The sequence below is a fragment of the Physeter macrocephalus genome, chromosome 8 (assembly GCF_002837175.3).
Source record: "Physeter macrocephalus isolate SW-GA chromosome 8, ASM283717v5, whole genome shotgun sequence".
In the NCBI taxonomy this organism is placed as follows: domain Eukaryota; kingdom Metazoa; phylum Chordata; class Mammalia; order Artiodactyla; family Physeteridae; genus Physeter; species Physeter macrocephalus.
This window is the reverse complement of record NC_041221.1, coordinates 79,031,419-79,056,934: the sequence shown is the minus strand read 5'-3', so window position 1 is coordinate 79,056,934 and position 25,516 is coordinate 79,031,419. Positions and strand designations below refer to the sequence as shown.

At 35.0% G+C, this 25,516-nt stretch overlaps 1 protein-coding gene across 1 annotated transcript in view; it reads left to right on the top strand.

Annotated features, from left to right (window-relative positions):
- Positions 1-25,516, top strand: part of AP3B1 (adaptor related protein complex 3 subunit beta 1) — a 277,730-nt gene that overhangs the window by 222,068 nt on the left and 30,146 nt on the right. The window contains exons 23-24 of the mRNA XM_007129837.4: positions 14,258-14,489; positions 18,820-18,904. Coding sequence (XP_007129899.2) covers positions 14,258-14,489; positions 18,820-18,904 — 317 coding nt within the window. The remainder of the gene's footprint in view (positions 1-14,257; positions 14,490-18,819; positions 18,905-25,516) is intronic.

Here is a 25,516-nt window from a genome sequence, read left to right as displayed (position 1 = left end):
CTTAGAGGAAAACATAGGAAGAACACTCTTTGACATAAATCACAGCAAGATCTTTTTTGATCCACCTCCTAGAGTAATGGAAATAAAAACAAAAATAAACAAATGTGACCTAATGAAACTTAAAAGCTTTTGAATCTTAAAAGGAAACTACAAACAAGATGGAAAACAACCCTCAGAATGGGAGAAAATATTTGCAAATGAATCAACAGACAAAGGATTAATCTACAAAATATATAAACAGCCCATGCAGCTCAATATTAAAAAAACAAACAACCCAGTCCAAAAATGGGCAGAAGACCTAAATAGACATTTCTCCAAAGAAGACATACAGATGGCCGAGGAGCACATGAAAAAACTGCTCAGCATCACTAATTATTAGAGAAATGGAAATCAAAACTACAATGAGGTATCACCTCACACCAGTTAGAATGGGCATCATCAGAAAATCTACAAACAACAAATGCTGGAGAGGGTGTGGAGAAAAGGGAACCCTCTTGCACAGTTGGTGGGAATGTAAATTGATACTACCACTATGGAGAACAGTATGGAAGTTCCTTAAAAAACTAAAAAGAGAACTACCATATGACTCAGCAGTCCCACTACTGGGCATGTACCCAGAGAAAACCATAATTCAAAAAGACACATGCACCCCAGTGTTTATTGCAGCACTGTTTAAAATAGCCAGGTCATGGAAGCAATGTAAATGCCCATTGACAGACGAATGGATAAAGAAGACGTGGCATATATATATATATATATATATACACAATGGAATATTACCCAGCCATTAAAAGGAACTAAATGGGGTCATTTCTAGGGACGTGGATGGATCTAGAGACTGTCATACAGAGTGAAGTAAGTCAGAAAGAGAAAAACAAATATCGTATATTAACGCATATATGTGGAACCTATAAAAATGGTACAGATGATCCGGTTTGCAGGGCAGAAATAGAGACACAGATGTAGAGAACAAACGTAGGGACACCAAGTGGGGAAAGTGGCAGGGGGGGGGCCGGTGGTGGTGTGATGAATTGGGAGATTGGGATTGACATATATACACTGATGTGTAAAATGGATAACTAATAAGAACCTGCTGTATAAAAAAATAAATTCAATTCAATTCAAAAAAGGGCTTTCCTGGTGGCGCAGTGGTTGAGAGTCTGCCTGCCGATGCAGGGGACACGGGTTCGTGCCCTGGTCCGGGAAGATCCCACATGCCGTGGAGCAGCTGTTCCCGTGAGCCATGGCCGCTGAGCCTGCGTGTCCAGAGCCTGTGCTCCGCAACGGGAGAGGCCACAACAGTGAGAGGCCCGCGTACCGCAAAAAAAAAAAAAAAAAAAAAAAAAATACAGTATATTTGGAAGGCTGTGCTTTTAGAATTTTTAAAGGTTTATTTTTTTCATCAAACTGTTGTAGATCTAGGAATTCCTGTCCTTAAAATGAATTAACACTTTTCTGAAAAGACCCAGCATAAGAAGAAATGAAAAATTGTTTCCTATTTTTTGATTATACCCCTGGGGCTAATTCTTTTTTCTTTGGTGTGTTACGTGAAAGATAATCAAAGCTAACCTATCTCAAAGCTTACTGGCTATCAGACTTTGTGCTTTGAACCAAATGGTTGACTTAATTTTTCCTCTCCCTGAGAGCTAAATAAGGAGAGGAACCCTAAGTATCCACTGCTGTCCCCTAGTGGAGTAGAGTCTAAAATCAGAGGAATCGTGGGCAGAAATAATTTAATGAGACAACAGAATAGGAGTTAGAGTTAGATTTTGCCATATGTTGGATGGAGAGTTAACTCAAGTAGCAGTGGGTGGTAGGATTACATTTATCTCGCCGGAAATCTTGTAATGACTCCTTTCCTGTTTGCGTGGCATGTCTTCAGTAAACTCTTAGAGAAAACAAGCAAAAGGTACCACAACTCAATGAAAAGGTGGGTGGCCAGTATCCTGTATAGAACTGGTACTATGTTCTTGAAGAGCTGGATTTATTTCTGGACATGAACATTTTTTAAAGCAATGCATCCTTCTCTATCCAACAAATGCCTGCCATAACCAATAATATGTTGGCATGTCCATTTTCAGCTTGTAGTACAAAATAAATGAAAGCCAAGGACATTACAATTGGGAGGGAAGGAAAACTATTATTTAAAAGGCTTTTAAATGATGTCACTATATATTCTTTTAACAACATCCTCTAAAAGCCTTTGAAAAAATAGTCCCTTCCTCCCTCAGTTGTTAACAAAGACCATGCTAGGGACTGCTCTTTAAAAGGCTGTTAAATGGTGATACTATATTTTTTAACATCAACATCATTTAGAAACCTTTTAGAGAACAGTCCTCTTCACCCACAACTAACAGAGAGGGGAAAAAAAAAAAAAAGAACATGGGGGAAGGGATTACTGTTTTAAAGGCCTTTGGATGCTTTGGATGGTACTATCAATAAATACAGCAATATTGTTTTAAATGCCCTTCTCCAATGGTGATTCAGCTTTTTGATATGTACTTTTAACCTCAGGACCTTATGTTATCTGACAGATTGATGTTTTAATGTTGACAGGAAACTCAATTTACTAATAATCCCGATAATGCCTTTTATTGAACAGTTTAAAAATCAATTTCACATATACAGCCTCATTTTATCCTCAAAACAACTCAGTGAAGCAGACAGGATGTGTATAATTAGCCCCATTTTACAGAGGAGAAAAACAGAAGCTAAGTGAGGTTGTGATTTAGCTAAGTTCTCACTACTAATATATGACTGAGTTGAAACCATAACCCAGGGCTCCTGACATTTGATCTAGTGCCCCATGCAGCTGCCTCTGGTTACCTTGGTTACTTTTTTTTTTTTTTTTTTTTTTGCGGTACGCGGGCCTCTCACTGTTGTGGCCTCTCCCGTTGCGGAGCGCAGGCTCCGGACGTGCAGCCAGGGCACGAATCCGTGTCCCCTGCATCGGCAGGCGGACTCTCAACCACTGCGCCACCAGGGAAGCCCTGTTACTTTTTTTTTAGTGATATTCTTCATTGCTCTTTTCAACATGTCCAAACAGTAAGAGTTAATTCCTTATAATTAGTATAAAAGTGGGATTCTATAATTTCAGTACTGAAGGTAGATATGTAGATGGTAGGAGTTTTTTAAATACTGTCATCCTGATGAGGTAAAGAAGTATAAAACATCTCAAAGCGTAGTAGTCTTCCTATGATGTTAGGACATTCAGACTTATCTTGAGATTTCTCATCACATCATAAATGATGTGTGCTTATGAAATTCTCACTTGAAATCCACTTTCAGATATCTAGTTTATTAAATAACTCATAATTTAAAAATCTGATCTCATTTTATTGATTTGCTTTTGAAGGTTATTCTGGTGACTAAGGCTACTGATTCATAATTAAGGTCATATTCAAAAAGGTTTCCTCGGTTATCATTAATCTTTGGAAAGAAGTAATAAATGCTGGTTCTTCCCACTTCCTGTAGTTCTCTGAAAAAGAGGAAAAAAATCTCCCCACTAGCTTGCATGACTGACCTTTATTTTCCTTTATCATAAGGAATACTTTGTGTTTATTGGAAAAGGAATTGTAAATTATTACTTGACAGAAATGACACTTAAAAAATCTTCAATTCTAATCTTAGTTCTGCCAATGTTTTTCCTTTATGCTAATAAACATTGTCTTTAATGACAATTAAAGAAGAGTACTTTCATCTACAAAACACTTTCATATGAAGTATCTCACTGAATCCTTATAAAAACGATCCTACAAATTAAGTAGTATTACTCTTTATTTTACAAATTCATGCTCAAAGAAGTTAAATAATTTTCTTCTCATCAATAACTTGAAAGTCTTCCAACTTAAAATTTAATGTTTTCTTACTTACCACTGCCAGCACTAACTCTCCCTGACAAGAGGGAAGCCATAGCCTTTCTTGCTTCCGAAGAAAGATGTTTCGTATGCCAAATATAGGGATAGCCTGAGAACACATGGACCAGTGCAACAGTACAGGCACCTAGGCCCCAATCCTAGGTATTGATCCAGAAAAATTCCTAATCAGGTGACTCTACTGAAATTAAAGCCTGGTCATCAGAGGTTTTGCTGCCAAAGACGTGGACTCCAAAGACTCAGAGGTTCCTGTGTAGTAAATCAAGGTGTTCTACCCATCCCTACCTCCTCACTGAAGAATTTAAAATATTTATGCACAGATCAGGAAAAGAAAAAAAATATATATATGTATATGTATGTATAAATATACGTGTGTGGGGGTGTGAGAGAGCGTGTGAGCAAGTGTGCACGCTAGCTCTGTGGTCTCAGAGGACCCATTTCCGCAAACTTGCCCTATGTCAGGAATTCCACAGCAATGTATGGTTTGTCTGACTGACATCTGTGATGTAAAAAGGATCCTTTCCTTCTTTGTCAGATTCAAAGAAAGCATCCCTGGAGAGCCCTGTTATTTAAAATTAAAGTAGCAGTAATAAAACTGCCTTTCCAATTTGTACGTCAACTAAGACATACTTCTTTTTCTTCCTCTAGGACTTCATCTAGATGAGATCCATATCCTTCTGTCTCCTAAGTTACAATTCATTTAAGTGCAAGCAGCATGGCTGGTTTTTAGATGCTGTGGCCCCATTGTGAAATGTGTGGAACAACTACCAATCCCCTCACATACTTTTATAAAGTACTATTATGTAGCCTGGCTTTCCTCTGAGAATCTCCCTTTGGATCTTGCTGTCCCATAACAAATATTCTCAGCATGACCTCACTCACAATTCTCTAGAATTCTTTGATGAAATCATTATCAGCAAGATGGTTTGTGTGAAGCTCCCAGATGTTTCATCTAGGCCATTCCCTTTTCATCCTCATGTTCCTTCCTCATATGAGGCCCATTCCATCTTCCTATACCCTTTTCCTTTCCTTGTCATTCTCATCTTGGGATCTCTTAATCATTTACCCACATTCAGTGAAGATCTTGGCATCTTCCACATAATCTCGTCAGCCCACCATCATCCTGGGACATCTCACTGTACATATTTTCAACCTGTGCAATATGTAACCTCACAGCCTCTTGATCTGTTCAGTACCCATAACTGACCTGTACTGAATTTCAACCACATATTCTTTCATTTCAACTCTGAAATCATGTCTCACTCCCATACTTGTGCCTGTCATGTTAACATCTTCAGGCCCTTCACTCCTCTCGATTTTTTTATATTTAGCCTAGATTTACAACAACCCTAAAAGATAGGTCAGAGTTTGCCCACTTCACAGATGTGAAAATTGAGGTCTCTAAAGCATGAGAAACTTTTTTAGTGTCATAGGATTAGTAAGTTGCAGAGCCAGAGGTTCAGCTCATCTGTCTGGCTTCAAAGCTCAGCACTTTCTACCCCTCCTCACTGAGCGTATAAGGGAGGTAACACTTTTAAGAGAATTATTTTTACAAGAGCCTGTGGTACGGATTGGAGTGGAAGGAAGCTAGAGACAGGGAGGCCAGTTTGAATGGGCAAGAAGAATAAAAGGGGAGCAAAAGATAGGGAGGGACACCAAATTGTTAATTATGGTTAAACCTGAGGGGATTTTACTTGTATTTCCATACCGTTTGAAATTGTTTTCAATAAACATGCACTTCTTTTGCAATTTCAAATTTTAAAAAATGTTTTAATGTTTTAAGTGTCATTGATGACTTGAACTAAGCTGGTGGTAGACAACAGAAAAGAAGAAAATGAATACAAGAGACATCAAACTTCTCAAGTAATTGTTGGAGGGAAATAAGAATGTCAAAGATAGTGCCAGGGTTCTGAGCTTGGTTCCAAAGGAAGGGAACACTAACATTTTCTTTTTTATATGATATTGATATTGTCAGTGAGAAAGCAGTAGAACTAAAGATCAAATGATTATCACATCTATCAAATAACACAACACATAATTGTTTGTGCTTACATAAACTGTTCCGGTTCTGACGAAATTTATTGTAACCAATTATTGGAACCTTTCTGCTAAACACTTTGGAAACCAGATTGTTTTGTTTTTATTAGCACCCTTAAACCAAAAGTCAGAAAGGAAATATGAAAAAAAATAGTAGAACATATCTAAGAATAGTATAACATATCTACATCCATAGTTCTGGAACTGTTTTTCTATGAAAGTGGTAAATAAAAATATACACACATCACTCTGGATTTCAGATTTATAAAAAGTAGTATATTGACAGTGAGACTTATAGGTTTACCTTTGGGGAGGGGAAAGGATAGGGTATTATTATAAAGTAATTTCCTCCTCATCTCAACACCAATGGAAATTGAATACATCCTCTATGGGGGTCAGCAAACATTTTGTAAAGGGCCAGATAGTAAATAATTTTAGCTTTGCAGAGCACAGCCATTCAACTCTGCCATTGTGGTAAAACAGCCAGAGGTCATGCAGAAATGGATGAATGTGGCTGCGTTCCAATAAAACTTTATTTGTGGACATTGAATTAGAATGTCTTATAATTTTAGTTTCACAGAAATGTTAGTTTTCTTTTTTTCAACCATTTAAAAATGTAACAAACCATTCTTAGCTCACAGACTATACAAAAACAAGCAGTGGACTGGGTTTGATCCACAGGCCAAGTTTGCTGTAGCCTGCTTAATACCATGCGTGAAGTAAGGTTCTCATTAAATGTTTGTTGATAATTACTCAGATCTTTCTGTAAATACATTTTTATTTATTACCAAAATAAGAGGTGAAAAGTCTCACGTTTTTCATGGTATATACTGATGACTAAAATAAAATAGGAGCAAGGAACACAGTTACTTTCTAGAATACCTAAATATACCTAAATATACCTAAATATACATAAATATACATAAATATACATTTATAAGGAGGAAGTTATCTTTAGAAGTATAAACCATTTATTTAAAGTAATATTCGATGGAAAAATGAAATATACTTCTTTGAGTGTTATGTTCTTAACTGTTCTAGCTAACAGTTAAGCAAATTTGCCCTTTGCTTTTTTAAATCCTGTACTAGGTACTAGACCCAATACTGTAGATTAAAGATAAAATAGGCTCACTTTCTACAGTTTACTGGGTGAATAAGACAGTACTGTAGCTTTCTGCATTACAGGTCTTACCAGTTGAGATTTACACCGGTTTAAAAAGTGCTAATTTTAAAGATGAAACTGTATCTCTGTTTACAATCTGGTCGTTTTTTTATAAATCATATATCTAAATAGATACTGCTATAAAATAAGCCAAACAAAACTAGGTACAAAGAGAGCAGTTTATATACTGCAGATCTTCGTATTTTTGGAGTCCAAAAACAGAATAGATTGATAATACTTAAAAATGACTAAGTGTCTGAATGTGGATTAAAGCAAAAAAGGCTAGAAGACATTGTTTTCATAAAGCTTTACATGGAAGTGTTATCTCTGAAATAGTAATGCAGATGTTGAACAAGGTTTATTTTTAGGCACTTGATAATCTGTGTTTTATTTTCAGTTCTCATTTAAATTTTATAATTCAATCATTTTGAACAACTATGTTCAAAAGAAGTTTTACAACTTTAATCTTAATAATCTCAAAAAAAGCAGACATGCTATGTCATAAAATAACTATTAGTGACTAGTTTGTATCCTATAAATCTAACTTGAGTTGATAATATGGTCCATTACCAGCTAACTGCACAGAGTATTTTTCATTTTATACTCTTCGGTTACTTTTTAGTGAAGTGTTAAAAAATATGAAGCTTTTCTCCTCTCTAAAATTGCACGCTGTCTGTCTGTTATTAGGGAGATAACAGCTCTTATAAATGTTTCAGTAAGCGCTAAGTAGACAGTTATGTGCACTCTCATTCCACGCTTATTTGCTTACTGTAATAAACTGATAAAATATGTGTGGTTTGTCTCTGTGTATCTACAGGCATCATGAGGCACATAGATTCCCTTTAGAAATAATGTGCCTGCAAAATTGATTGGTTATTTTCATAAACCATCTAAAGGTACACAAATGACTTTTATTATTTAAACATATGCTGTGTAAAGATTTGTAGAGGATTATCTCACTGTTACTTGATGCTTTTTGTTCTGTTAACTCTAGAAGAAGGCTTTTTATTTTAGAGTTATTATAGTTAGTGAACTAATTACCTCAGGAATCGTGAGGATAACCCATATCATTTGCTTATAATGCAGCTAAATTTTTAATTCTTTGAACATTAGTAGTTAAATAATTAAATCAAAACCATTGTTTTCAAATATTGTCTTTTATACTATCCTGTTTATACAAGTTTTAATTTTGTGTGTGTGTGTGGTACACAGGCCTCTCACTGTTGTGGCCTCTCCTGTTGCAGAGCACAGGCTCTGGACGCACAGGCTCAGTGGCCATGGCTCACGGGCCCAGCCGCTCCGCGGCATGTGGGATCTTCCCGAACCGGGGCATGAACCTGTGTCCGCTGCATCGGTAGGCGGATTCTCAACCACTGCGCCACCAGGGAAGCCCAAGTTTTAATATTTAATGGGATATAATGCTTTTACCTGAACTAGATACTATAAGAAATAGTGTTTGGATCATAGAAGTCCTTCTAATTATTAAGAAATATGGTATTTTTCATTTGTGTCCAGTTATATATAGTAGAAAATTGCTAGTCAAGTCATAGCCTAAAACCAACAAGTATTAATATTGATAAGCTCTGCTTATCACCACAGTAAACTCCTTGAAAGACTGTAGTATTTTTAGGAACAGTGTTATAATTGAGCACTCAGCATCAAGTAAAGTATAGTTATGACCAACACTAGTGGTATATTATCTGCAAATCTCTATAATCATTTAAAGTAGAAAAATTATGCTTTGAGTTCTGAAAATGGGTAAAATTATGTTTTGTAAATTGAACATAAAAGCAGGGAATAAATGGAGAGATAGATAATAAACATAATAAATAAGATTCCTCTTTCTTAATGAAGGTAGGACTAAGTAGCCTTGAACCAAAGCAGGTTGAACCATAAGAATTGTTAATTCCACTTTTTTTTTCCCTTCTCTTTATTTGTTGAGGTATAGTTGATGTACAATATTATGTAAGTTTCGGATGAACAACATAATGAATCATACTTTTTAAAGGTTATACTCCATTTATAGTTATTATAAAATATTGGCTGTATTCCCTGTGTTATGTAATATATCCTTGTAGCTTATTTATTTTATGCATAGTAGTTTGTACCTTTTAATCCCCTACTCCCATATTTCCCCTCCCCCTTCCCTCTCACCACTGGTTACCACTAGTTTGTTCTCTATATCTGTGAATCTGCTCCTTTTGTTGTATTTACTAGTGTATTTTATTTTTTAGATTCCATATACAAGTGATATCATACAGTATTTATCTTTCTTTGTTTGACTTATTTCAGTTAGCATAATACCCTCCAAGTCCATCCATGTTGTTGCAAATGGCAAAGTTTGTGTTCTTTTTATAGCTGAGTAGTATGCCATTGTACATATATATATCACATCATCTTTATCCATTCATCTGTTGATTGACACTTAGGTTGCTTCTATATTTTGGCTATTGTAAATGATGTTACTATGAACATTGAAGTGCATGTATGTTTTCAAATTAGTGTTTTCGGTTTTTTTGAATATGTACCCAGGAGTGGAATTGCTGGGTCATATGGTAGTTCTATTTTTAGTTTTTTGAGAAAACTCCATACGGTTTTTCACCAATTTACATTCCCACCAACAGTGTAGGAGGATTCCCTTTTCTCTACATCCTTCGCCAATATTTGTTATTTGTGTTCTTTTTGAAGATAACCATTCTGACGGTTGTGAGGTGATATCTCATTTTGGTTTTAATTAGCATTTCTCTGATAATTAATGATGTTGAGCATCTTTTCATGTGCCTGTTAGCCATCTGTATGTCTTTGGAGATATGTCTATTCAGTTCTTCTGCCCAGTTTTTAATTGGGTTGTTTGTTTTTTTGATGTTGAGTTGTATGAGCTGTTTATATATTTTGGATTATTAACCCCTTATCGATCATATCATTTGCAAATATTTTCTCCTGTCCAGTAGATTGTCTTTTCGTTTTGTTGACATTTCCTTTGTTGTGGAAAAGCTTTTAAGTTTAATTAGGTCCCATTTGTTTATTTTTGCTTTTATTTCCTTTGCTGTAATTCAAGTCTTTGATGTACAGAGTTGGTAGATTCATATGGTTCAACCTAATCAGATGCCATGCCTGAGTCTCACCATAACATATCTACCAGGGCTTTAGGAAAAGGAGCAAGAAAGCGCCTTCTCCCATTATGAGTTTATTCCCCAGTCTCCCAGTTAGTGTCCTGAAATCTGACTAATAGTGATTAGTACTTGAGTTGGGGGAGTTAAATGATAGAAACCGAATTTGAACTAGCTTAAGGAAAAAAAAAATGGACGTTTCAGGAAAGAATGCTAGAGTATTTCACAGAAAACCAAACTTCAGGAAGGGTAGGCATATGTCAGCTTCAAGAACCATCCAAACCAAAGATACCGGCAGGACTCTGTCTCTCACCTGTTCTTTGTTTATTTCTTACTGAGCAATATGGCAGGAAATGTGGCCACAGACATTAGAGTTTTAAATCTCAGAATTTTAGCCACTTGAGAGAGACTGGCTCAACTTCCTAAGTCCCAAACCCGGAAATCCTAGGAAAGGAACTCATGGGGCCAGGTGCCCATTCCTGAACCAGTTAATGTGGTCAGATCATGAGGTGGCATAAGAACATGCCAGCTCCATCAAGAACTGAATGTGGCAACATTCCTAGAAGATGGTAGATGTGTTGAGCAGACAATCCCATATATAACCACTACAGTGTAGAACACTGGGGAGAAAGCTCCTTCAAAAGACCAGCACTTAGTCTTGAACCAGATAAAAGCTACCCTGAAACATTGAACTCTGATTCCTCAGTGTCTTTCATAAACTTACTTGATACTTTGTTGTCAGCCATCAGAACACATCATGATACATCAGAACCTCATAGAAACAATTAGCCAGGTCATAACATCAGCTTTAATAAAGGAAAGTGGAAAAAAAAAAGCTGCTTTGTCAAGTAGACTTCTCATTAGCAAAGCATGCTAACCCAGGTGGTGCCATTGTGCACATTCCATAAGGGCACCCTTGAATGTAAGCTAGGTTTTTAGATCTTATCCACCTCTCAGTCAGTTACCACTGCACAGCTGTACATGATACTCCTACTCAACATTAATTTAGCTCTTTGGAGTAAGTGGATCTGGGAATTGTCGAATGACCAAAAAAAAAAAAAAGTAGGTATCAAAGAACTGTGAAGGGTATGAGATGTTACCTCACTTTCAGGCTAACAAGTTAGCCTGAGTCAATTTCATGGGTACTGGTAGAAGACAGCAGACTCCTGTGTCAAAGACAAAGGACAGTTTATTACTCACAGCAATAGCAGAAGCCCGGGTAACATCATTCTTGCCACTTCTCTGAGCCCCAGTTTTCACAGGGTGACGCAATGAAGGCTAGGTAATGACTGCATATGCAGTGGGTTGCTTTAGAGGAGAGGATCCTTAGCATAGAAGATCCCAATCTTTCATAAGGGTCTGTTGGCAAACCTGTCCAACCTTTGCCCCAGAGGGAGGCACTTAACCCATTTCCAAAGACTGTTTACTGTACAACCTTGAAAAGATTTTCAGGAGCAAAGTTGTTAATACCTTTGCTTAGAAGATGTACAGAACTGTGAGAGATCTGTGGAGAACTGTTCCTCAGGACAACAGGAGAAGGGGAGGGGAGAAGGAAGAATGTAATATGTATGCCCTTAGATCAGGGGTCAGCCACCTTTTTCTGTAAAGGGTCCAGATCGTAAATATGTTAGGCATTGCAACTACTCATCTCTTTCATTGTAGAGCCAAAAAGCAACCACCCACAATATGTCAAAGAACAGAATGGCCATGTTCCAATAAAACTTTATAAAACAAGCAGCAGGTGGTATTTGGCTTGTGGGCTGTAGTTTGCTGTCTCCTACCCAAGATGATTTTTTTTGTTCAAACTTAAGTATCTACCTCCTTTCTTAAACTTAAACCCTCATTTTCACAGCCCCAGTCTAGGTCATTCACTAATTAATTTACTTTTTACCTGTTTTTTTTTTAACATTTAATAAAATAATTGTTATTTATAAATTGTGAAGTAAGAAAAGCCATTCACGACATTTAGCATCTTAGAATATAAGCAGCCACAGGTCATGTATATGTTTCTGGAATATAAGTTAAGTAATCTGATGGACAAAATGTTGAACTAAAATCTTGCTTTCTTGTCAGGATTAATTATATTACATATGGAAATTGATGAAGTATTTGTGAAACCTACTGGTTTTATTGAACAAAATATCACCTATGTAGTTTAGATAGTGGAGGAGGTTCGTTAAATATGACTTGTATGAACTTAGAAAATAGGTTATAAAAAGCAATCAAACATTTTCAGTCAGCCCCTTTCTGTAGTTAAAAAAGTGTATATTATTACCCCAAAGTGCCATTTATGAGGTATTTATTGTGAAAGAAAACACAGGCCTCTTTGCACTATCATAGATAAGCTTTAAAGATTGTTAGGGAGGACGTTTTTTAGAAGTTAAAGTGCTTCTTGAACTTGGTTGAGTGTGGAAATAATGTGTGGAGAGAATTACACTGTTTTTCTTCCTTTGCACATTCCTTAGCATTGTTTTAACTATTATAATAAAGGTGCAGAATTTTGAGACAAAGTAGAAAAAAACAAATATTTGGACCACATGTCCCAGGGTTAGATTGAGAGAGAGAATCAGTTAACCAACTAAGACAAGTTGATAGCTCTTAAATGACTTAAGGCATACCTTCAAAGAATGTTATAAGATATCTAGAGTGCTAATTCCTGGCTGCCTGTAATCCAGACTCCTGCTTTTGTTCTGCTTTTCTCATGGTGCTCTACACTTGCCTCTCTCCAACTTTATCATTCTGTGTATATGATATTTAACTCTTGGATTTTTATTGATGAGTTTTAAATTATTATTTTTAAGTTTTTTATGTCATCAGATGTCAGTGGCATAGTGAGCATGTTGAACAGGTTAATATGTACTCTCACAATTATAATAGAAAACCTAGTTTGGGAGAGTACACTTGTTAGGAAAAAAATCTTGATTAGGCCTGTTTAATCACAAATTGATTTTTTTTTTTTTTTAAAGCTTGCCCATGTCATGTCAAGCCACATGCAATACTTTGACTTTGAATGGAAAAATAGCCACCATACGATTTTAGAAAGGACTGTGTTTCTTCACTTAATATGCTGCCTCTGATTCCACTCACAGTTGAATTTAACTAAGAGTCTAAGGTTCATGAAAGCATAAACAGATGATTAGCCAAGAAAATATTGGCGGGGGTGGGTGGAGGAATAAGCGACGCTTTGTTTTGCCAAACAATTGAATCACTTTGTAGGGCTATAAGAAGTAAAACAGTGTGGTACTGGTTTAACAGCTCCATCAAGGTTCAAAAATGTCTCCAACTAAATAATTAGAATGTCTGCATTTATAGATCATTGAGGAAGAGCTAATCATTAAATCATGTACAGATGATTTGTTAAGTATTTGGAGAAAAATAATTAAATATAGAGTAAATATACCTAAATCAGTTCCTCATGAATAAAAAAATTAGAACCATTAAAGCTCCAGAAGAAAATGTAAGTGAATAGTTATCTGCTCTTGAGGTAGGGAAGATCTTTTTAATCATTAAAGCAAAGGAAGAACCACCTTAAAAAGGAGGTCATAGTCTTCAGTTTACAGTGAAGGAAATTCAGGGTGAAAAAAGTTAAAGCAGTCAGGATTGGAAATGAAAGTATAAGATGTTCGTTATAGACAGATTATAATATCTTACAGTTTGAAAGCCCAAGAAAATCAAATGACAAATTATTAAAACTAATAAGAAAATTGGCAAAATGTCCAAATATAGTGTACCTAAGAAGAAAACAAAAACATTTATAAACTAAAAAAATTGAATATATTTATATAACTAAGATTATTCTCTTCTTTTTAAATATAGATTGTCAAAATATTTTAATATATGCCTACAGAGTACAGAAGAATTTTAATACTGTTTCGAAGGCATTTACTTTACATTTTTATATAATTTCTGACTTCATATCTATGTGTGTGATATCCTACTAATGTCTATTATTGTGATTAATACTTTAGGGAAAACAGGAGTTAAGTGTTATGAATTTTTGTATGTTTTTAAGAATTAATAACTATATTCACTAATTCTTTTTTTTTTTTTTTCTTTTTTCCATTGTGCAATAGGTCAGTACTCCTGTCTTTGTACCAGTGAAAACTCATGTGCTGCTTCATCGGATGAGTGGAAAAGGACTAGCTGCCCATTATTTCTTTCCAAGACAGCCTTGCGTTTTTGGTGATAATATGGTCTCTGTGCAAATAACATTGAATAATACCACTGATTGGAAGGTAGAAAATATCCACATAGGGGAAAAGAAACTTCCTGTGGGCATGCAAATGCATGTTTTTAATCCAATAGGTAAATAGTAATTCTCATTTAAAACTTTAACTGCATTTGATAATTAAATGTGTTCATTTTAAAAGTAAAGTAGAATACATATTATTTTATTGACTATTAGCAAACTCAGTGTATGTAAGTTTTTCCTTTATAAACCGAATTTATCTTGTAAGATAAATACATGTCTTTGCCCTTAGTGAATTAGGTGCCAGCAGTGGTAATACCAGTACTGATGAAAGACTGTGTCTGGAGAATCACAATTTCCTCCCATTTTTCCTATCTGCATCACCTTCCCCAACCTCTCTTTCTGGTCAGCTTCATTTCCTGCATGATTTTAGTCTGTCTTTTGGGTATTGTACCTTCCATATCTCTCCTTCCCCGTTTCCCTTCATATTCCATAGATTGAAAAGTGAAGGGAGCAAAGACTGAGAGGGTATGTACTATTCTGTTTGTCTTGCTTTCCATACATAGAAGGTAGAATAGCCCACAGTATGTTACTGGTATTTTTACACATCATGTTTTTTTAATCTGTTGCCACTATTTAGAAATCAGTATTTTTTTTTACCTTAAAGGACAAACCAAGAAATCTCACTGTTCATGGATAAAGCACAAGATTATTGCAATACAGGTGCTTTATTCCCACCTGCATACAGCACAACCAGCCGATGCCAAGCCGGCTGCCCCTACCACGTAGCATGTGCTTTCCAGGCTACCTCAGTGCCCATTATATCATACTGTCTCTCCAGCTGTCATCCCTTTCCATTTTTTAAGTGTTTTACAAAAAATACACCTTTTAAAAATTAAGTGTAACAACTGTATGGCTAACTTTGAGTTTAAAATAGTATAATAATTAGAATGTCTATCTCTCTTTTTGTTTTGTGTAAGTGGAGGCAGTCCTACAGTTTAGTTGGGAGAAGCTTCAGGCAAAATCTTAATTAAAAGTGATATAAGGTTTCTGTCACTGAATCCTTGAAATATTACCATCAGACGGCTCCAGGTAGTTCCTTTTTATAATACTTTAGGTGAGCAAAGCCTTTTGACCGGGTAACTCTGCCTTCTTTATTCATTATTGCCTATCATAGAGCTATTCTGTTTTTTCTCCCTCTTTGCCTGAGTGAGCTCTTTCACATTGTTGAATTCTCTCCTATCATTTTCATGAGTCATTCAGTAAAGAAGTCATTCTTTGTGTTATATTTTTCCACAAAGAAAAAAAAATTCCTAGTAGATGAAATATGGTAGACTTTTATAAGCAACCAAAGTAGAGAGAAGTAGAGTTAAAGTAAGTTGATTTCAGAACCCATGTAATACCCTCTTTAAAAAATAATTTGGTAATTAAGACACTGTTTAAAGACTACAGTGCCTGATTTTTATTGAATTATTTTATGAAGTTAATATATTGCTAAGGAATTAAACAATATCCCAATTTGTATTCTTTTTTACTGCTTGAAATCCAGATTTTTTTACCTAGTTAAAAAATTAATTGTTTAAAAAGTGTCACGCAGCTGATACATGCATTGTCTGAAGGTTGAAAATGTTATCCAAAGGTTAAAACAGTAGAACAGTGTTATCATTTCTTTGAGCTGGCATAATGAGTTGATGAGTTGACGTTTTGTTGGCCTATGTAGAATAGAAGAAATAAATACAATACATTTCATAATATGGCCTTAACACCAAAATAAAATACGAATATATGCCATTGCCTCAGTACTAATAATAGGCTTTCTTTCCTTTTCTTTTCTTAGGCAGAGTTTTTGTAGTGTTTCACTTGTTCTGTTGCCATTTATTGAATACCCTCAAGATACAGAATTCTTTCCCATGCAGTAATTGTATGTAATACCACTTAGTCTCTTTCGTCAATAGGTAACAGTAGAGTTCAGAGTATGAAATATTAGTCCAAAAAAAAATCATAAGAATGCAACAAAGAACAAATACTGCATTTTCATTTTTTGTGAAATAAGGGAAGTAAGATATTTGTTTTATTTAATAAGCACATATGCATATGTTAAGGAGTCCAGCGGCTTTCTTATTTGTCACCAATCTGTTCTCTTTTTTCTCTATAATGAGATGACTTTTGTCAGGATTTTGCATGAAACTGGATTCCTTGCAAGAATATCAGGAATAAAGTGCCATTTTTCCCAAAGAGATTGGGCACATGTACACAAGAGATTTAACACACACACACACACACACACACACACACACACACACACACACACACTCACTCACTCACTCACTCACTCACTCAAAGAGTAGCCTTAGGCTCTCTGCACTATATTCAGTGACTTTATGTTAACAATTGACAAGTTTGAGTTCAGCTAAGATTTCACTAGTTAATGTACAACTGTCACATCAAGGTAGATGGCATCTTGTGTGATTTAATTTTTCATTATTAATGGTGCAGTGTAATAGAGCCAGTGTTTATCAGCCATTTCTACATAACCCTCTCATGTATATTGCAGTGATCCAGAAGCAGTATTCAACTACAGACACCTGATTGAATAAACTTTTCCAATGTAGTAGGCTTCAAATATAAAAATCTATTATATGAATAATTTTATGCTGATCACTTTGCTCTTGAAGCATTCATATAATAAAACATACCATTGATCATGAACTATCCTCAGAATTAGTATGGCACTAAGCTCACAGTTAATTATCTTAAGACTGAGGAAGTTATGAAACTGTCAGGCTGTGCCATCATCAAGGCATCTTGAGAACTGTCACTTTGTCAAATGAAATATGAGGATACGTGATGTAGAGAGATATAAGTTCCGAATGCCATCATGCTTTGGAGATGACAGCATTTACTACCAATGTGGTGTCAGCTGCAAATAAGACCAAACCCCAGTATATCTGTGCACAGAAGAAAACATCAAGGATTCACTGAAGAATAGTTTTGAGCAATGTGACTGACAAAACTATGAACTGATAAGGTGTAGCTTTAGGAGAAATGCAAGAAAACTATTATTATGGTAATTTACAATAAAGCCTGTTTGCCAAAGATTAGGTAGCAAGTCTTCGGGTACTTACATGCCATCCTGGTAAATGTTAGGTTTATAAACAAATTAAATTCAAACTGGAATCAGCAAACCAACTAATAAGCAAGCAAACCAATAACACTTTAACAATCAGCATCAAACAAGTACCTTCTTATAATGCCTAATCTTCATTGAGCCTTTGAGATATAAAAATACTTAATATCTTAAGCTTATTGAATTGTTCTTTTGTCCTATCTGTACCATCATTTCTGTAATGGTTAGCATTAAATGGCAAATTATACCTATCAACAAGCCCTAGAATAATCACAGTCTACTGGATTAGTGTGTGCTTGCTAAAATACAACTACATCTAATAATATATATGCGGAAGAGATAAAACTAAATATAAAGCTACTGTGCAATACAACTGCAATTATACTAGAGACTTTAAGCAAAGTAGAAATCAAAAGTGAATGGTTTCTATTTAAATATAATATATATACATAAATATTTATACTTAATAGGTATATGTTTAAGATCCCTCATTATTCTAATGTACAGCATTACACTTTGACTCTGGAATCATAAGCAGAATAAAGTGTTATTGTTTGTCTTGAGTTTTATCATTATCAACTGAAAAAACACCAGTATTGTATATTGAAACAGTTATTTCCCACTCTTGATTAGTTGATAGATGAAGCTTCAGAAATTACAAATCTACGAAATGTCACTTTATTATTTATTTTTTTCAAGATAACCTAATCTGCTACTAAATTTTCTTCCAGTAATTTTTTTACTAATGCAGTTAGACTTATTGTTTCAGGTTCCTATAATGCCAGTTGTCTTGGTTAATATCTGAGGACAACAAATTAATTTCTTCTTCCAGCTTTGCTTTAATTTGCATGTTTTAAATTTTGTATTTTTCCCCCAGTGGAAATTTAGAACATTGTTGAAAATTTACTTTTTATATCTAGAGTAAATATTCCATAGTTTTAAGTACACAATCTCGTAAAAGCACCCAGAGTCTGTTACAGTTGTTCCAAACAGGAAAACATTTATTTCCTTCTCACCTTCAATGCCTATAAAGACAATATTGTAAAACATGAAATTTCTCAGGATGAGGTGTATTTCTGAAACAAATAGATATAATGTGTTCATTGAAGTATGTGCAGAATTAAGTTGTGAAAAAGAGAGCCTTCAAGTGAAATTACTTTATAATTTGCTTTAATACTCTTAGTTTGAAATTATTCTTACAAGCCATCATTAAATTTGACTGTTTTAACCAAACTACAAGCATTACATAAGTTTTAGTGTTTAGTTTAGTCTTTTTCACATCCTCTGTGTTTCCATGTCTAAATTATCTTATCTCCTAGAATCTCTTGAGCCTGAGGGATCCATTACTGTTTCAATGGGTATTGACTTTTGTGATTCCACTCAGACTGCCAGTTTCCAGTTGTGGTAAGTTCAATTGTTCATCTATATTTCATATTACTATAAACAATAGCAGATTAAAATCGAGGCTTTCAGCAGCTTTTACTTTGAAAGACAAAACATTTACACAAACATGCTTTTCTTTGGCAATGTTTAGACTGCCATGGAATAGTTGGACAAATTATGTGCAATATATGTTTTTAGTATTTGTTACACAGATAGCCATTACAGTCTGCCATATGTGGTTGAACTTCACAGTTTGTTGGCTAAAGTAAGAAGCTACTGCTAAATTTTTTTTTTTTTTTTTTGCTTATCTCCGTGTTTGTGGAAAATTTATGATAAAATTCATGAGGAAAACTCAGGAGAAATTAAAAACTTTAATAATATTGTTGGCTAGCCCAGAGAAGATATCTTTTGAAACATTTTATATGTTATCTTGAGCCTCTTAAGTGGAGAATTATTGATTCTGTCAGTACCAGAAACATAGATTTTTCATAGATTTTTACTTTAATTTACAAACTGCTTTTGATAAAATTCAAAAGAGAACATTTATCAGTTGGCAGAGGTTTCATAGGTGAATACTATTCAAAAGAGCTTTTCTAGAATTGTGTTTTTTCATTGTTATTGTGTTATATAATGTTTTATACATTTCTGATGAAATCCAGAAACTATTAGCAAACTAATGAAAAGCTATATTCATGCATCTTTAAGAATTATCTTTGAATTCATTTCTTTTGTATTTTTCTGATCTAAGATGATGTGTTATTTTGATTTGAAGTTGTCTTCTTATTCTGAAAAGAATTGAGGCATTTTATTTATCTAAATTTTAGCTAGCTTCTAACAGAATTTTTTATGATAAAAATCTCCAGGTTTAGGAAATAGGCACTTTTAAATAAGTTTATAGGTTGAATATAGTGAACCTTTCTTTTTCATATACCTTTTCAGTTTACCAGTAATTCAGGCCGAATATTATACCATTTATTGCTGAGAACCTGCAATGATGAATATAAGCAATGTAGCATAACACATTGATTTTATGCAGATCATCACCTTTATGTTTTGGGAGGTCTGCTATATTAGTGATATATAAAAACTGATTACTTTTCCCCACATTGCCTAGTAATTGTTTATTATTTTTCTATTAGACAAACAACACAGATCAATATTACTGAGCACAAGACTATGAGTAACATCATTCTAAATAGATTTACCTCCAACACCAGAGGTATATTCATTTTAATGATTTCGGCAATGTGAGCCCAATGACAAAGCTTATGCACTAAGTTAGGGCAAGATTAAGAACTAAAAAAATTCTTCTTTCTTTTCAATTTATAAAAAATCCTTTTATATTTCTATGCAATGAAGGGTTTTAAAAAAGGTTTTTTCATTACAAAGATTTTTCTCTTTAGTCCACTACACAAGATTTGCATCCTGTCTTTCACAATTAACTAAGTCCCTTTAGGGATAAATATTTAGGTAATGTTTGATTTTTATCTTATGTTGGGAAGTGTATATAAACAGTTTTTTCTCAGTTTCTCTTAAACTAATTTTAGGAAAATGATGAATTTATTTTAGATAGAAAATAGCCTTTAGCTATTATAAGCATTTACATTAATATGTTTTTCTGTTGTGAAGGTATACATTAGTTATATATTTTAGATTTTTATTAAGCACATATGCACACTAGATCAAAAAATATTTTTGTGTGTGTTCCAAAAAGAACACTTTGTCTTGCATCAAATGTAATTGATCCTGAAGCAGTGTAATCACAATTACTCACTTTCTTAATTGGCCTGCCCAAAATCAGAAAATGGAAACCGATCGACAGTGTTTAAATCAATAGCTTCATAGTGGTGCTAGTGGGGGTAGGGAGATAGTGGTAATGGGTTGATCAATTGGTCTTAGATGCCAATCACTGACTGTGCCTTTTGCATAATAAATAGCACTTTTTCCTTAGTGATGAGCTGTATTAGTTTTGGTAGTTCAATAAAAAGGGAAAAAAAAGCAAGAATGGCCGATATTGAATTTTTTCCTCAAAATACATTATACAAATCAATACATAAAATTATGGGCAATAAGAGCATATTTGATAGGAAGCCTTCAGAAATGCTGAACATGGACTGTGAGCCTTTCAGGTACACTTCTATTTATTAAAAGAAAAGGAACCAGAGTAAAATGATCCTACTTTAGCTTCTAGATTAATTCTCTGTATTATTATAGTTATATGATGCATATATAGATAGATAAAGCTATTATATATAACTATATAGTTATATGGACACTTGATAAGTATTAATGTCTCTTTTTGCTTTGCATTTTAAATGGTCATCAAATTAAGTCCTTGATTAAATTTATTGAGATTGAAAATATGTATAATATACATAAATGTATCTCTCTAAAAGTAGATGCAGTACATAAACAGGTCTCATCCTTGTGATTAGCAGATATTAATGTATTAACTAGTATGAAAAATTATATGGCTTGGCTCAAGTTAGAGGACTGAGCACTAACATCCGCCCCTCTTTTTGCCCAAAATCCATTAAAAAGACAGAAAATACATTCTTTAATAGAAAATGAGCACTAAAAAGAGAAAGAGTGCTATTAGCTGACCAGAAATTGGGAAGAATTATTGGCAGTTAGAAAGCAAATGGGAGCAGATAAACAATAACAGAGAAAATAAAAACCACAGAGCAAAACACTCATGGGAGAAAACTACTATAATGGTAAGAACAAATCTGGCAGAATATCAAACACAAAGTGAACTAGCGAAAAGAAAAGTTAGGGTAAGACAGTATTAGGGAATTAAAGAATGACTTCCAACCTGCAGTTCCCCAACCTTGCCCCTAGCAGCAGGCAGCATACACATTTAATCAGAGACCTAAAAATTACCCTGTAAAGAAAGTGAACAACTTCTTGCCTGGGAAGGACTTTTGGTGAGGATGTGCCCTAAGAGAACAGCGGGGGTTGAGTTTATAGGAAGGAGGCAGGATGGTCAGAGATGAGATGAAATGCAGTTCTACCCAAGAGAATGATATTCTCAAGTTGCCTACTACTAGGGTAAAGCCAGTCTTACATCTGTTGGTGGAGAGATAAGGCCATTGCCTACCTGCCTCCCGACTTCATGACCATAACCACTTAAGAAAACTCCAGCCAGCCCACCAGGGGAGAGGAAACCCATAGAAATAACACCCCCTAACATGTATTGAGCAGTAGCTGTGTGTTAGGCACCGTTCTAAACACTGCATTGTGTGTGTTAGTTTACTTAATTCTCAAAACATGCCTATGAGGTGAGTATTATTATTCCATTTTAGAGGTGAGTAAACTAAGGCACAGGAAGAAAACTTGCCCAAAATCTTATAGCTAATATGCAGCAGAACTTGCTTTGTTTGTTAATTAACCTGGTCCTTCATTATAAATATAAACAGCTTAGGATGACCAGACTTTTGAGGGAAAGCCTCAATTTGAAAGGGAAAGCTCAAAATGACTTACAGACTTACCAATTGTGAAGGGAGCAATTTGAGAAAGAAAAGAGATATCTTTAAAAATTACAACTAATACCTGATTCAAGAGAACTATATCTGTAAAGCAAGAATATACTGCCTATTTGAGAAGGAGTAATTAGACAATTTAAAATATATTCTTGGAGATCTAAAAACATAAAAAGCCAAAAGGACTCAGTAGGTGGATGATAAACTGGACACAGCTGAAGACTGATTTAGTGTTCCATAAGAGGGAGTCAATGAAATCAACCAGAATGGAAGGCAAAAAGACAAAGATGGAAAATATGAAAAAAAAAGTTAAGAGAATCAGTTCATCTGGGACTTCCCTGGTGGCACAGTGGTTAATAATCCGCCTGCCAATGCAAGGGACACGGGTTCAATCCCTGGTCCGGGAGGATCCCACATGTCGCAGAGCACCTAAGCCCGTGCACCACAACTACTGAGCCTGCGCTCTAGAGCCCACAAGCCACAACGACTTAGCCCATGTGCCACAACTACTGAAACCCGTGTGCCTAGAGCCCCTGCTCCACAACAAGAGAAGCCACCACAATGAGAAGCCCACGTACCGCAATGAAGAGTAGTAGCCCCTGCTCACCACAACTAGAGAAAGCCCGCATGCAGCAACGAAGACCCAATGCAGCCAGAAATTAATTAATTAATTTTTTAAAAAATGATGCTTCCTCTTTAAAAAAAAAGAATTCATCTAATAGGAGGTCTAGAGGAAAGAAAAGAGACAATGGAGAAAAGAAATAATTAAATAAATTATAGGAGAAAATTTTCCCAAGCAAAAGAAATGTACACGCCTTCAGATTGAAAGGACCCATCAAAGGCCAAACAGAGTGAATGTGAACAACTAGCAAAAAGGCCACATCCTGGTAGAATTTTTATTGTTTTTTAATTTTTTTTTAATTTTTGCATTTTTTTAAAGTAATTTTTATTGGAGTATGGTTGCTTTACAATGTTGTGTTAGCCTTCAGTGCACAACAAAATGAATCAGCCATACACATACAGTTATTATCCCCTCCCTTTTGGACTTCCCTCCCATTTAGGTTACCACAGTGCATTAGGTAGAGTTCTCTGTGCTATACAGTATGTTCCCATCAGTTGTCTATTTTATACATAGTATCAGTAATGTATATGTGTCAATCCCAGTCTCCCAATTCCTCCCATCCCACCCCTTTCCCCCTTGGTATCCATACATTTGTTCTCTACGTCTGTGTCTCTATTTCTGCTTTGAATATAAGATCATCTATACCATTTTTCTAGATTCTGCATATATGTGTTATTATACAATAATTGCTTTACTCTTTCTGACTTACTCTGTATGACACTCTCTAGGTCCATCCATATCTCTACAAATGACCCCATTTCATTCCTTTTTATGGCTGAGTAATATTCCATTATATATGTACCACATCTTCTTTATCTATTCCTCTGTTGATAGACATTTAGGTTGCTTCCATGTCCTGGCTATTGTAAATAGTGCTGTAGTGAACATTGAGGTGCACGTATCTTTTTGAATTATGGTTTTCTCTGGGTATATGACCAGTAGTGGGATTGTTGGGTCATATGGTAGTTCTGTTTTTAGATTTTTAAGGAACCTCCATGCTGTTTTCCGTAGTGGCTGTATCAATTTACGTTCCCACCAACAATGTTTGAGGGTTCCCTTTTCTCCTCACCCTCTCCAGCATTTATTGTTCGTAGATTTTTTGATGATGGCCATTCTGTCCGGTGTGAGATGATACCTCATTGTAGTTTTTATTTGCATTTCTGTAATGATTAGTGATGTTGAGCATCTTTTCATGTGTTTGTGGGCAATCTGTATATCTTCTTTGGAGAAATCTCTATTTAGGTCTTCTGCCCATTTTTGGATTGGGTTGTTTGTTTTTTTAATATTAAGCTTATGAGCTGCTTGTATATTTTGGATATTAATCCTTTGTCAGTTGCTTCGTTTGCAGATATTTTCTCCCATTCTGAGGGTTGTCTTTTTGTCTTGTTTATGGTTTCCTTAGCTGTGCAAAAGCTTTTAAGTTTCATTTGGTCCCATTTCTTTATTTTTGTTTTAATTTTCATTACTTTAGGAGGTGGGTCAAAAAAGGTGTTGCTGTGATTTATGTCAAAGAGCATTCTGACTGTGTTTTCCTCTGAGTTTTATAGTGTGTGGTCTTACATTTAGGTCTTTAATCCATTTTGAGTTTATTTTTGTGTATGGTGTTAGGGAGTGTTCTAATTTCATTATTCTACATGTAGCTGTCCAGTTTCCCCAGCACCACTTATTGAAGAGGCTGTCTTTTCTGCATTGTATATTTTTGCCTCCTTTGTCATAGATTAGTTGACCATAGGTGTGTGGGTTTATCTCTGGGCTCTCTATCCTGTTCCATTGATCTATATTTCTGTTTTAGTGCCAGTACCATATTGTCTTGAATACTATAGGTTTGTAGTATAGTCTGAGGTCAGGGAGTCTGATTCTTCCAGCTCCATTTTTTTCCCCTCAAGATTGCTTTGACTGTTTGGGGTCTTTTGTGTCTCCATACAAATTTTCGGATTTTTTGTTCTAGCTCTGTAAAAAATGCCATTGGTAGTTTGATAGGGATTGCATTGAATCTATAGATTGCTTTGAGTAGTATAGTCATTTTCACAATATTGATTCTTCCAATCCAAGAACATGGTATTTCTCTCCATCTGTTTCTGTCATCTTTGATTTCTTTCATCAATGTCTTATAGTTCTTAGTACAGGGCTTTTACCTCCTTAGGTAGGTTTATTCCTAGGTATTTTATTCTTTTTGTTGTAATGGTGAATGGGAGTGTTTTGTTAATTTCAGTCTCAGATTTTTCTTCATTAGTGTATAAGAATGCCAGAGATTTCTGTGCATTAATTTTGTATCCTGCTACTTTACCAAATTCATTGATTAGCTCTAGTAGTTTCCGGTAGCATCCTTAGGATTCTCTATGTATAGTATCATGTCATCTGCAAACAGTGACAGCTTTACTTCTTCTTTCCTGATTTGGATTCCTTTTATTTCTCTGTCTTCTCTGATTGCTGTGACTAGAACTTCCAAAACTATGTTGAATAAGAGTGGTGAGAGTGGGCAACCTTGTCTTGTTCCTGATCTTAGTGGAAATGGTTTCAGTTTTTAAC